Below are 12,419 nucleotides of genomic sequence, written 5' to 3'. Positions count from 1 at the left end.
TGGGATGCTGATGGTTTTCCTTTTCCTTTGGCAGCCATGTGCATTATTGTAGTTTAGGGTGGCTTTAAAGTTCTGAACAGCTGCAGGACTGTCCAGCCCAGCATCTTATCTGACTGTGGCCAGCCCTTGGCAGATGCCTGGGGAAGAGGAGAGACAGCACCATGCCATGCCTCCCTGGCCTCTGTGACCTGTAGCTTAGGGACTTCCTGTCTTTGTTTCTAATGGCCCTTGAGGGATTTCTCTTTTCATGGATCTGTTCCACTGGTGCACCTAAAGAAGGGGGAAACAGCACAAAGATTTTTTTAATAGTGGTTTTCAGCTAAGGACAGCTCGTGAGTCTGCCTGTGTCGGTGATGTCACTAACATGATTTTCTTTCTTTTTAAGCTCCGAGTTGTCATCCCAGACGTTTCAATTCTTCCTGAAGATTTAGAGGAATTGTATGACTTGTTCAAGGTTGGTCTCCCTGAAAAGCAGGGGATGCACCTCATTGAGGCTTCTTTGGGCATAACTTCCAGCTGTTGCTTGGCAGTGCATCAGTATCTCGTATCCTCTGCCTGGGCTGTGCTCCCTGGGTGGGATCCTGCCATTTTGTCCTTTCTGTGGTTGTGCAGTTCTTAAAGAGGAACAGCAATGTACTGATTGTTCAGAGAACTGCTCCTGAGAGCCTTTCTAACTTTCTGCTTGGAAATGGTCCCTGACAAGCTAGCTTCTGTTAACCTTCACATGCAGAATAAATTAAATATTATGTAGCTGTGCTCATTGGGAACTTGGCAGTGCTTTTAAATCTTGTTCTCTAAATGCTCTTTAAAGGCAGACTCTCTTCTCCATGGGGGGAAAAAATCCTAAACCCCACAACCTTGTGTCCTTGCCATTTGTTCCAAATTTTCTCACAGGTGTTTTTTTTTTTTTTTTTTTTTTTTTTAACTAAAAGCAGTTTCAGTTCCTTTCTGTCAAGCTGATGTTTGATAAAACACACAATAAAGTTGGAGACGGGGACATCTATGCTTGTACAACCATACTTGATTTAGAGGTTCAAGCTGTAATTATTTCCCTTAATGGACCATTTCTTCTGTGTTCATAGCCATAAATACTGAGAAAATGACTGTGGTATGTTGTTAGTGTTGCACAGCTTTGTCACCAAGAGCAGCTGTATCCTGCCTCCATTAGTGGTTGTAAGATGATGCTGCTGGGGCTTGTTCTTCAGTGGTTTTGATCTTTGACTAGCTTCCCCTAATTTTATTTTCTGCTAGTGGTTCCTTTTTTATTTCCCTTGCGCTCCCAGGGACACAGCTTGCTTAATTGGGACTCTTTCTTTTGCCTGTCCCTAACAGAAGACTAATGCTACAGTATCCATATGGAGAGGTGTGAGAGAGAATAACTGAGCAGGCCAAGCCTACGCTTACTCCACATTTTTTACAGAGGTGACCCTCTGTACCTTTGGCTCCTAAGGAACATCCTGGGTCAGATGTGATAAGAGTTTCAGTAGCCCACTGATTTTTTTTTCAAGAATCTGCCCTGTCTCCCTTCATATTTATTAATTATCCCCTGGAAACTGTGAGAGGGGCTGGCTGCTCGGGTGAAAGATTTGCTTTTTCTCACAAGAATGGTCTTGGTATCACGATGACATCTTGCAGAGCAATTTTTGAGCACGTTCCAGTGCAGTTTGGTGTGAATGCCTTTTTCTGCTGCCATGCCCCACAACAAGTGCTGTGTGTGTGCATCTCTCCTAGAGGGAGCACTTGCTGAGGTGCTACTGGGCCGGCGGCAGCGCGGTGCCGGAGCGGCACGACCCGAGCCGGCCGTACGCCGAGCAGTACCGCATCGACGCCCAGCAGTTTGCCGGCCTGTTCCGCCTGCTCTCGCCCTGGACCTGCGGGGAGCACACCGAGCTGCTGGCCCACAGGACCTTCCGCCTGCTGGACGACAACATGGACCAGCTCATCGAGTTCAAGGCGCTCGCCAGCTGCTTGGGTACCGGCTGGGCCGGAGGCAGAGCTGGGGTTGGCACAGGGGGAGACAGCAGTGGTAAAATGCCATGTAACTGGCACAGAAGATGCTTTTTACGGCTTGTATTGTTGTCATCTTACAGCAGGGGTTCCATACTGTTGACTCCTTATTGCAAAGGTTTCATACATTCTTGGTGTTTCTTGTGGGCAGCTCCTCCAAGCACTGACTCTTTCTTCTTCACAAAGGTAGCCAACTGACTCCATTTCCCTTCTCAGCCAGCCACCCCACTCTTTTATAGCGCTCTTCTTCTCATTGGTTACAGCTGTGGCCTGTTAAAGTCAGGCCTCTTCCTTATCTTTGTTAATTGGCCCAGCTGCAACTCGCTTTAGGGGTAAGATTGCTTTCTAAACTATCTTTATTTTCTTATATTCTATCCCCCTACGTGTAATTCCTTGTATCAGTGACCTTTACTGATTCTTTTTGTGTTTCAATCATCTGAAGTCAATTGGATTTAAAAGACAGCCTGAGGACGTGATTGAATGTTGTATTAGAATATTTGATTTCTCAGACAATAGTAATTTTATTGAAAATCTTGTATGAGTGAAGAATTATATTTGGGTCTGTGCAGAATGCTGGGAAATCCTCTCTACTGAGTTGTTGCTCTGAGTATACCTCTGAAATCTCAATGTAGCTCTTTGAAACTGCTTCTTGCAGACTTAACCTTACACAGCTGACTGCTGCCTGCTGTGCATGTTGGCAGTAAGCAGAACACAAAAAATCGGGCCAGCAGTGACTGAGGGCTATGCTAGGGTTGGTCTTGAGACCACCAGCTGTCCTAATAGGTAAAACTGCCTGTCCAAAATCTGGCTGAGGAGAAAGTGGCAGATCTCAACAGATGTCTGACCTCATGTGGAGAAAAATGAAATTCAAAGCTTCAGTAAAAATCAGTGATTTTGTATTCTTTGCACTTAGGATTTTTAGATTTTTTTAATGTGAACACTAAAGCACCCTGTATTCTCTTTTTATTTGATTCTTAGAGGGATACAACTTTTAATTTAAAGTTCTCCACAGTATTTGAGTGCATTTGAAAGTTTAGAATCTAATTTTTACTGGTCATTGAAAATGTGAATTATATTACATGTGAAATAGTTACCTCCTTTGGGCTTACCCTATAGAACAGTAAGAGCTGAAGGGGAGAAATACTATGTAAGAATATCATACATATGAATATGTATGATGTCCCCAACATTATCTGTCTCCTCCCTCGCATTTCTGTAAACCTGTGGCAGCAAACAGCCTTTACTAGATTCCCTGCCACCCTCCTTAATATTTTTAAATGGTGCTGAAGCTCCATAGGGTGAGGTGCTCCCAGTCTGTTTCACAAGAACAAAGACCAAACAGATGGCTGTCAACTGCTGTTCCTCATTGACAGGCACAACATGAAGTTAAACACTGGCCATATGTTTATTGTCCATGTAAACAATAGTCCTTTGTGCACAGAGACATACCTGATTTATTTTAAACTGTGGAAGCAAATGCTCTGGTTCACTTCCTCCTTGTTCTTTACTTTCCTTGCAGATGTTATGTATAATGGAGAAATGAATGAAAAGATAAAGTTACTATACAAGCTGCATATCCCACCAGGTAAGAAATCTGAAAGAAAATTAATAACTCAGTTTCCCAAAAAAATCTCTTGCTTTTGGGAAAAAGCTGCTTAACTTAGTGAAGAACCCCATCTTCCTTCCTTCCAGCGTGGAGCATACAGGATGTGCATTTGTAGTTACACTTGCTGCATTTTACAAATTACTCTGTTAATTACAAATGGAACCTTTTTGGATGAAATGTATAGATTACAATGTCAAAGCTCACACATCTGCTTCATTCAGAGATCTTCTGCAGTCAATTCTATGGTTACTTCCAGACAAAAAAAACTGAAATAATGTTTTTGAGTGGCTTGTACTCCATGTACACTAGACATCTCCTTGTATATCTTGATCCAGTTTTGATTAGGTGACAAAATTCTGTGGTAGTTCCTCTGTGCAAAGTTTTTAATTAAATGTGCAGTTCTTGGCAAGCTTCCAAGTGCAGCACCTCATCTTACAGGAACATTTTACAGCATGATTCAATGATGTTCCTTGATGTTCCTTGCACAATTACTTCGCTTTCATCAAGTATGCAAAATATAGAAAAATAAATTACCGTTATGTCTAATTCAAAGGATTAAATTTGTCACATTACTTGGATAGCTCTCACAGAAAATGAACGAGACAGCCAGTCACCATTAAAGAATCCTTTGCTGTCAACATCAAGACCACTGATCATTGGAAAATCAAACGGTATGTCCAGAATGGCTCTCTCATGTGAGTGCATGAGATAACCAACTTTCCACTTGTGATCCCTACCATGTTATCTCTGCTCTCTGGGCTTTATTTGGAAATGTAAATTTACTCCATGACTTGAAAATTAATTATCCTTTTTATGTCTGCTCCAAAAAAGGTGATGCAGTAGATTACCAAAAGCAACTGAAGCAGATGCTGAAGGATCTAGCCAAAGAAAAGGATACTAAAACTGAAAAGGAATTGCCAAAAATGAGCCAGGTATGTACCTCAGAAGTGTACTGAAAATGAAATTATCAAATTCAACAGTTTGGCTCTCTCTCATGAAGTATAACTGCAGTACAACTGAACTTGGATTCAGTCCTTCAAGCATTGAGGATCGGGCTCCTCTGATTGAGAGAGCAGGTGCTTAAAAACTTTCAAAAAACTACCTTCCTAACAGTTCCCTCTGTTCAGACTGGCTGGTGAATAGAATTTCAGTCACCCTCACCTGCAGCAGAACATGCAAGCAAACAGGCTTATGCAGGCTGGAAAAAGGCTTCCTCCTAAGCCAAAGAATTCCCTAGAATGCACATTTTTATTCTGTTTTCCCATACCTTCTCTCCACCAAAGCAGTAACTTCTTAGTCCACCACACCTGGAACTTGCCCTGTCTTAGCCAAACACTGAGTAGAACTGCAGGAAGACAGCTGAAGGCTGTCACAGTCATACCATCTGTTTCCTAATGCCAGTAGCTCAGTAGCTTTCTGCATTGATGGCATAAGGAAAGCTACTGGAGGGAAAAGGCCCCATGCTAATAATACAAATGTAGAGATGTGCAAAGAAAGATGGAACTGCCCCCAGAATCCCTTCTGTGCTTGTGCTGCCAAATGAAGCTTTAAATGGGTGGCATGTACCCAGCCTGTCAGCTCTGCAGGGGCTCATGATCTCATCATGGCATCATTTCACTGAGGGCTCACAGCTCTCCTGACAGGATACATGGAGACGTCCTCTGATAACCACCTGAAATGGGTGAGCAAGGCAGAGACAAAAGGAGCTGGGCAGGGAAGATCTCTGAATTGTTTTAGAAGAGCTGGAAAGAGGGGAGACAAACAGAAGGGAAGCTTGCCTGCAGGCCTGTGGATGGCTACTTTGGTTGTAACCCACTGTGTCGCAGCCACCAATAAGGGATTTTCCCTTGCCTTGTCTCTCACTTGCCTGTAGATCTGGCAGGTCCTGATTTTCTTCATCAGGGCATCAAAACACTTCACTGCCCTCTTCCCTTTTTGATTTCAGCACAGGGTTTCCTAGCACCACTGGGGGTTGAAATCCTTTCTCTAACAGCTTTTTAAAAGCAGGCAGAAGTTATAAAAGAACATATAAATGTACACAGCACTCCACCTGCCTTTGCACTCCCGTGCCCTGCCTGACTCCTGCAGTGATCCTTAGCGTGGCTATTCAGGACTTTGATGCTGGTTTTTCATCCCTTTACAGAAGGAGTTCATTCAGTTCTGCAAAACGTTGTATAGCATGTTTCATGAAGATCCAGAGGAGAACGATTTGTATCAAGCCATTGCCACTGTGACCACACTGTTACTTCAGATTGGAGAGGTAGGACAGAGGAGCCTCAGCCTGGGGAGCGGCTCAGACGAGTTCAGCGAGGACTTGCAGCCCGAGGCCTCTGCTTCAGAGCAGGATGCTGTTTTTACTGACACTGTGAAGAGCCCTCACAAAGACTCTCAACCTTCACCTGTGACTGAAGGGGACTGGACTGTCTCTTTTGAACATATTTTAGCATCCCTCTTGACTGAACAATCATTAGTTAACTTCTTTGAAAAACCCTTAGAACTGAAACCAAAGCTTGAGAATGCAAAGCTAAACCAATACAGTCTCAGAACAAATGGAATGAGCTGCCAGTCACGGAGTGAACATGCAAAACCAAACATGCAGTAGCAGCAAATATATCAAAAATGAAATGCACTGAAATTATGCCAAAGGACATACTGTAAAAGGCTTGTAGTTGGCAGTGGACTTCTGGTATCCAATTTCTTGGTCTGTGGTTTTCAGTTTAAGAGCTTTAAAAGCTAAAAGGGTGTGTAGGTTTGTTCTGTGCCATTGATTTATTATGTTCTTGTTCTGAATGTAAAAGGAAACATCTGTCTACAGTGTGAAGAACTGAAGCCCTCTTCTGCATTGGGAGAGCAGAGGCTGGCTCCAGTTCTTTATTTTTTTAAGCAGGGGACAACACTCCTCATCTGCTGTCCAGTTTGTTTCGGTTGCCTTTTTTTGCACTAATACTGAAAACTGTTTCAATGCTGGTAATTGAAACTATTTTAATATATTTGATTGTATTCCAATTTTTATGTCTTGCTGAAATGTTAAGTGTACATGGACTGTGCTTCTGATGTTGGTCTGTGAAAACATGCACTTTTCAATAAACCCTTTTTGTACAAAAGTGGTATTGACAGTATTTACTGGTTTAGGGAAGCTAAGTGCCTTTAGTCCCTACAGCTTTAAACAAATCCCCTGGGGTAGCATGATCACAATTACTTCACTAATCAAAACCCTGTTTCTGTGTTGTACACAGAGCTGCTTTGGGAGAAGCCTACTGAGTCTGCCTAAGAGGCCAGTGGGGCACATCATTCACACAAGATTACATACATGAAATATTGATCTAGCAGTTTTGGTTGAGTTTTTCTTATTTTGTTTTTAAACAAACTGAACTTAAAATACCTGTGTAAAGGCTCTTTAATACCCAGAACAAAACAAACCCAGCACAACTCTGCCACCCACAAAGAACATTTGAATCTCCTCCTTATTCCATTCACATGTAAGAGAAGTCTAGTGTATCTTTAAGAAAATTACACCTTTGTGTTCAAATTCAAAGAAAGCAAGATATTTTAAAGACTGGTACCTGTTCAACTCAATGCTTCATGGTTGAGAGCTTGAAAAGACTGGACAATAAAAAAAACAACTGAAGAATATATTTTATATTTTTATTGTAATGGAAATCCATTTAATTTTCATCCACATTGACTGTCTGTAGACCTGCAAAACAAGACCACCACCTGTCATATATATTGAAGTCTTCCCAAGAAAGTACACCTACATTTTCAAGGGTAGTCTGCTGACCTACTTCTGGAAGAGCAAACTCTATAGACAACTATTTCTGCAAAGGCTAAAACAAAAACTTAAGTTGCATTTACAGAATTGATTTTTATCAGATGACAAACAGAGAGGGCTTAACCTGCCTGAGCTTTTAACAGCAGAGGATGGGCTTAGGGACTTCCCTAGTGACCATGGCCTGTGTTTTGCAATCTCTCAAAATGTACATGATCATTTCACTCCTTTTTGATGTGGATCAGGGAGCCCTGTTCCCTACATCAAAGCCAGGTTAAGCCCGTGGTTTGACTCCTGCAGCATGCTTTTCATCTGAATTTTGCACTGCAGGAGGAGCTGTCCTGCTTTGCTTCTTGTTCAGACACATGGCATGGGAGATGCCTGAACACCTTCCTTACCTTTGAATGTTGTGACTGGTACGTAGGTAACCAGGGTGTACAGCTTGTTGGGTGAATCCTCGTCCTCGTTGCGCTTTCTGGACAAACGCACACGGATACGGTAAGGAACATTCCTGAAATGAAGATGGCAGATTAATTTGCAGTCAAGTGTGTACTGAAACCCATGAATTCATAGCAGAATTCTTTCTCAGTAGCATACCAAGAGCAAAATCTTGTACCATAAGAGACTGTATTGTTTGCCTTAGAGGAGTTTTTTGTTTGTTTTCCTTGTTTTTATTCAAGTCTAGCAGGTAAGATTTAACTGAGGAAATACACCTTGAAGATGATCAAGTGAACATGACCAGCAAGCAGCTGTTCATAACAAGCATTTCTTCCTACAATATAAAATAGTAAGGAAGAACCCCAACAATCTACCCTGAAAGCCCAAGGCTTCTGTAAAAACTCAGAGTAATGCCTATCTTTATGCCAGAAGCTGTGGAAATTCTAGTGAGCATCACGCCTGAACCAAGATCTTACTTAAGGGCACAAAATGATCATCATTTCTTCCTCACAAAGACCATGGAATTGCTAACTAAATTGTTTAATAATTTTGTTTGTAATAGGCAAATCACAGCTTAGTTTCCTTGCCTAGTAATGCCCAAAATACGCTGCTGAGGGGAGGCACAGAATTTTTTCTCTACACAATTTTCCACATAACCTGCCACCCTGAACTCAAGATTTTAGGAGACTCCTGCTCAGAGTACTATGTGAAGGAACCTGCTTCTCCTCCCTGCTGCAAGAACAGCCTTTTAAAACTTATTACATCAGGTGGACATAGCACTTAGACACAGCAACTGGCTTTGCTTTGTTCCCTTCCTGTCAAAATCAAAAGCATTTTCCACTAATTTATGTAGATTACTGACTACCATACCAGCCAACATGGTGATTTTAGCCTCTGCTGATCCTTCCAGAGGAAGATACCTTACTTTGCATACATCATGTATTCTAACTAGTAAAAACTGCAGATTCACACTGGAAAGACTGATGTGGTGACATCTTGCTCCACAGACTGCACCTGCACCAGTCAATACGAGGCAGCCTTGGTTAGCAGCCTCACTGCAAAGCCCTGGGGTTATGTGTGCTGTCTCCTGGTTCCACTGTCACTCCCCATGAACTGGGCAGTTTAACAGGGAGGACACAGAACCCCTGCCAGTAATACCCAGTAACTCAGTCTCATCCTCCCACTCTGCTTTTCAAGGAATGGTTGGCCACAGGATGCCAGGCAAAGCACTCTATGGATGTCATAGACCAGACTTAGGGATCTAACTCCCAGAAGACATGGTTTAAACCCATGTGCATCTCTCAGAGCATCAATCCCAACCAGTTAACCTTTTATTACAGTTTAAAAAGTCCCACTCCCCACAGGAGTTCTGCTGGACCATCTTAAAACATATCATATCAGCTGCCTTGGTAGCAGTGATTTAACACAAGTAGTTTTTTAATACAAGGTCCCCAAACTACTTATTTGTACTGTCAAGAAAAGATTAATGGTCCTGTTGAAAATACACCTCCTTTTGTGCAGCATTTGTTCAGCATGCTTCAAAACCTAATCCTGTTTAGACACACTGCACAATCCCACTCAGCCTGGGATTGTAGCTATCACTGCAAAGTCAGGTTTATAAAAATTATCTGCTGCAACAGGGATCGAGGTCCTACAGTATTACAATACCCCAATCCTTTCTCTTCCCTGCCCTCAACCCCCAAACCTGCACTACCTCTTTCCCTTGCTTAATTTTTATTAAAAGTAGAAGAAATTCTTTCAATCCCAGAGTTTACCAAAGCTTTGTTATAAATATGCCAGGACAGCTGACCAGAACACAGAGGTGACAGATTAGGTTGGTGTGTACACCACAAGAGGAAGGCACTTGCAAAGAAAATGCAAATACTGCAAGAAATTTACAATTTTTTCCTAATCCTTCATGTTGTTTTTTTCCTCAGCCAGTAAAGAAAATTGCAAAACCCACCTTATTCCCTTTGCCCAGACTGCCTTGTTGAGTCTGGTATCAATGCGGACGTCAGGAGTACCCATCTCCTTCATGGCAAACTTCCGGATTTCCTTGAGGGCGCGAGGTGCTCGCTTCTTGAAGCCCCTGGGACAAACACAAAAGCCATTTCTTTAACTTCAGGACACTGTCAGCACTAGACACTTGTTCCATGTGTTCTCCCAACAGAAAACTCCCCAAAGCACTGTGCTGAATAGCAAACAGCTGCACCAGCCTGAGCAGACCTTCACCCTGGCAGGCAGATGCTAACTTTAATAGAAACCACTTAGGGAGAATAATTTCAGTAAAACTTTGCAACCACAAAAATCTCCTGGATCTTAAGCCTTCATTTTAATGTCTACACTTTTGAGTATCTCAGTAACACTGAAGAGCTCAGAGGTGTCACAGACATTCTGAATAAAACCCCTTATGAGCAAAGCAGTGCAACAACAGTATCATAAACATAACCATGACAGAACTGTATCAGTATTGAAATAAGCAGCAGAAGAACAAAACTGATGTTATTCTGAATATCAGCTTTTGCTGAACAGTACCTGATGGTTACCTTCTTTTACACTATCAGGACTGCACCAACACCACCACCAGAACTGTTTTTCTCCCCCAGTACAGCCTGTTCCATGCCCATTATGGGCAGGTCCTGCAGGACTGGGCATCCACAGCAGAACTAAGAGCTGCAGCATGAGTGTTCTGCCATGTTTATTAAACCCACACTGTGACAGGGGCTGTGCCAGTAGTGCCTGAGGTCCCACAGTGGGTTATATCCAGTTATATTATGTGCACACTGCTGTTGATACTTTGAGCTAGAAATGGGAAGTGGGTACTTGATCACAAGTGAGACAAGCATTAAATAAAAAGCATTTAACTCCAGCATATCATGCCCAAAAAGAAAAGTGGACAGCACATCACCCAGCATTAAAACAGAATGAAGTGCCAACCAACAGGCGAGGCCAGAACATTGTATTGCCAGAGCACCACTGCCTCCCATTCCCAGCCACGGTTCTGCAATGCTCCACTGCCTCATTTCTCTCCTATTCCATGTCAGCCACTGCACCAATTGTTTGGATTTGGATGGTGCCTTCCCTGTGCATGCAGGCACACACAGAATGCAAGGGCACTGCCGCTTCCTCTGAAGCACTTCTCCACTACAGCTTCATGAGGTTCAGCATCTAGTCAATCAAAAAGCTACTCTTACCTACACACAACAAACATCCTTTAACACAAATCATATCCCAGTTTACACCTCACACAATTCTTTGATAAGCTTGAAACCAATAATTTGACTACAGCAGTATTTAATTTCTGGAACTTTCTCAGTGGGCTGAAGTTTAAGGATTTGCTTGGGAAAGAATGACAGAAGTAAACTGATCTAACTTTAGCTTAAGTCCCAGAACACTCACACTCACAGAAACAGGCCTATTCCTGAAAGCCACAAGCCAAGCCTGGGGTTGCACACGTCTGTACCTCGGGACACAAAAGAGGCACAAGGGACCACAAACACAACACTCTACAGAAAGTCCTTCTCTGCTCTTTAAACCTACCGAACCTACTTCCAAACGCCACTTCACAGAAGGCAAATTTCGCTGATAAGGAGAACTTACACGCCATGGATCCGCTTGTGAATGTTGATGGTGTATTCCCGAGTTACTACTTCGTTGATGGCAGAGCGCCCTTTCTTCTTCTCGCCGCCTTTCTTTGCGGGAGCCATCTCAGCGACGCTGAAAGGCACCGCGCACACATCAGACGCACATCTCGCACCTTCCCCGTCCCCAGCCCATCGCAAACCGCACAACTCCCTCATGCAGAAACTCAAACCCAAGCTCCATTAACCCCCGGGGTCGCACCGGTCGCAGGCTTCACGCAGCAACTTCCCAGCACCACAGATGCTTTACTTCCATCTCCGCGAGAAGAGCAGGAAGCACATCCGAGACTCTCGGACCACCTCGCACTAATATCCTGGCCAGCCCCAAGCCCCCTCCCTCTGCAAGGCGACCCAGGTGCGCAGCTCACCCCGTCCCGGGATGCACATGAGGGGCCAGACCGGCTCCTTCCCGGGGCAACAGCACGGGCCGTATCCCCGTCCCATGAGTCCCGCACGCCTCCCGGGCCCGGGGCGGGCAGGAGAGAGGCCCCATTCCCGCCGAACGCGGACGCGCCGGGAGATCCCAGCAGGTGCCCCCCTTGCCGGGCCGCCCCCCCGGGCCGGGCCGAGGTGCATTGGCGCCGCGCCGCGGGCTCTGCGGGACGGATGGAGGCGGATTCGGCGGGAGCGGCCCCGGCCCACACTCACCCTGCCCGGGCACCGGCCGGAAAGGAGCGCGCGGGGCACGCCGGGAAACAGGAGCTCTTCCGGGATCGGGCCGGGAAGCGACTGCGCCGGCGGCGGGAGGGGCTGGCCCGGGGGGCGGTGTCTGGGTGTGCCCGGGCCGGGGCTGCTCGCTGGGTGTGCCCGGGCCGGGGTGTTCTCTGGGTGTGCCCGTACCGGGGCTGTTCTCTGGGTGTGCCCGTACCGGGACTGTTCTCTGGTGTCAGTGTGTGCCCGTACCGGGGCTGTTCTCTGGGTGTGCCCGTACCGGGGCTGTTCTCTTGGGCGGTGTCTG

General features: G+C 44.7%; 2 protein-coding genes across 2 annotated transcripts in view; one reads left to right on the top strand and one right to left on the bottom strand.

Moving 5' to 3' along the window:
- TBC1D8 (TBC1 domain family member 8) overlaps positions 1 to 6,695 on the top strand; it is a 48,867-nt gene extending 42,172 nt beyond the window's left edge. The window contains exons 15-20 of the mRNA XM_058824177.1: positions 386 to 454; positions 1,732 to 1,972; positions 3,527 to 3,592; positions 4,195 to 4,284; positions 4,445 to 4,545; positions 5,757 to 6,695. Of these exons, the coding sequence (XP_058680160.1) occupies positions 386 to 454; positions 1,732 to 1,972; positions 3,527 to 3,592; positions 4,195 to 4,284; positions 4,445 to 4,545; positions 5,757 to 6,215 (1,026 nt within the window). The 3' untranslated portion in view covers positions 6,216 to 6,695. The remainder of the gene's footprint in view (positions 1 to 385; positions 455 to 1,731; positions 1,973 to 3,526; positions 3,593 to 4,194; positions 4,285 to 4,444; positions 4,546 to 5,756) is intronic.
- A 542-nt stretch (positions 6,696 to 7,237) lies between these two features.
- Positions 7,238 to 12,207, bottom strand: RPL31 (ribosomal protein L31). The gene is made up of 5 exons (XM_058799973.1): positions 12,110 to 12,207; positions 11,421 to 11,537; positions 9,784 to 9,909; positions 7,781 to 7,893; positions 7,238 to 7,310 (listed from the first exon to the last, which is right to left on the bottom strand). The coding sequence occupies exons 2-5, from the start codon at positions 11,525 to 11,527 to the stop codon at positions 7,279 to 7,281; spliced, it is 378 nt and encodes a 125-aa protein (XP_058655956.1). The 5' UTR covers positions 11,528 to 11,537; positions 12,110 to 12,207; the 3' UTR covers positions 7,238 to 7,278.
- Between the last annotated feature and the right edge of the window lie 212 nt (positions 12,208 to 12,419).

This window comes from Ammospiza caudacuta, chromosome 2, assembly GCF_027887145.1.
Source record: "Ammospiza caudacuta isolate bAmmCau1 chromosome 2, bAmmCau1.pri, whole genome shotgun sequence".
Classification (NCBI taxonomy): Eukaryota; Metazoa; Chordata; class Aves; order Passeriformes; family Passerellidae; genus Ammospiza; species Ammospiza caudacuta.
The sequence above is the reverse complement of the archived record's forward strand: the minus strand, read 5'-3'. Positions and strand labels throughout refer to the sequence as shown.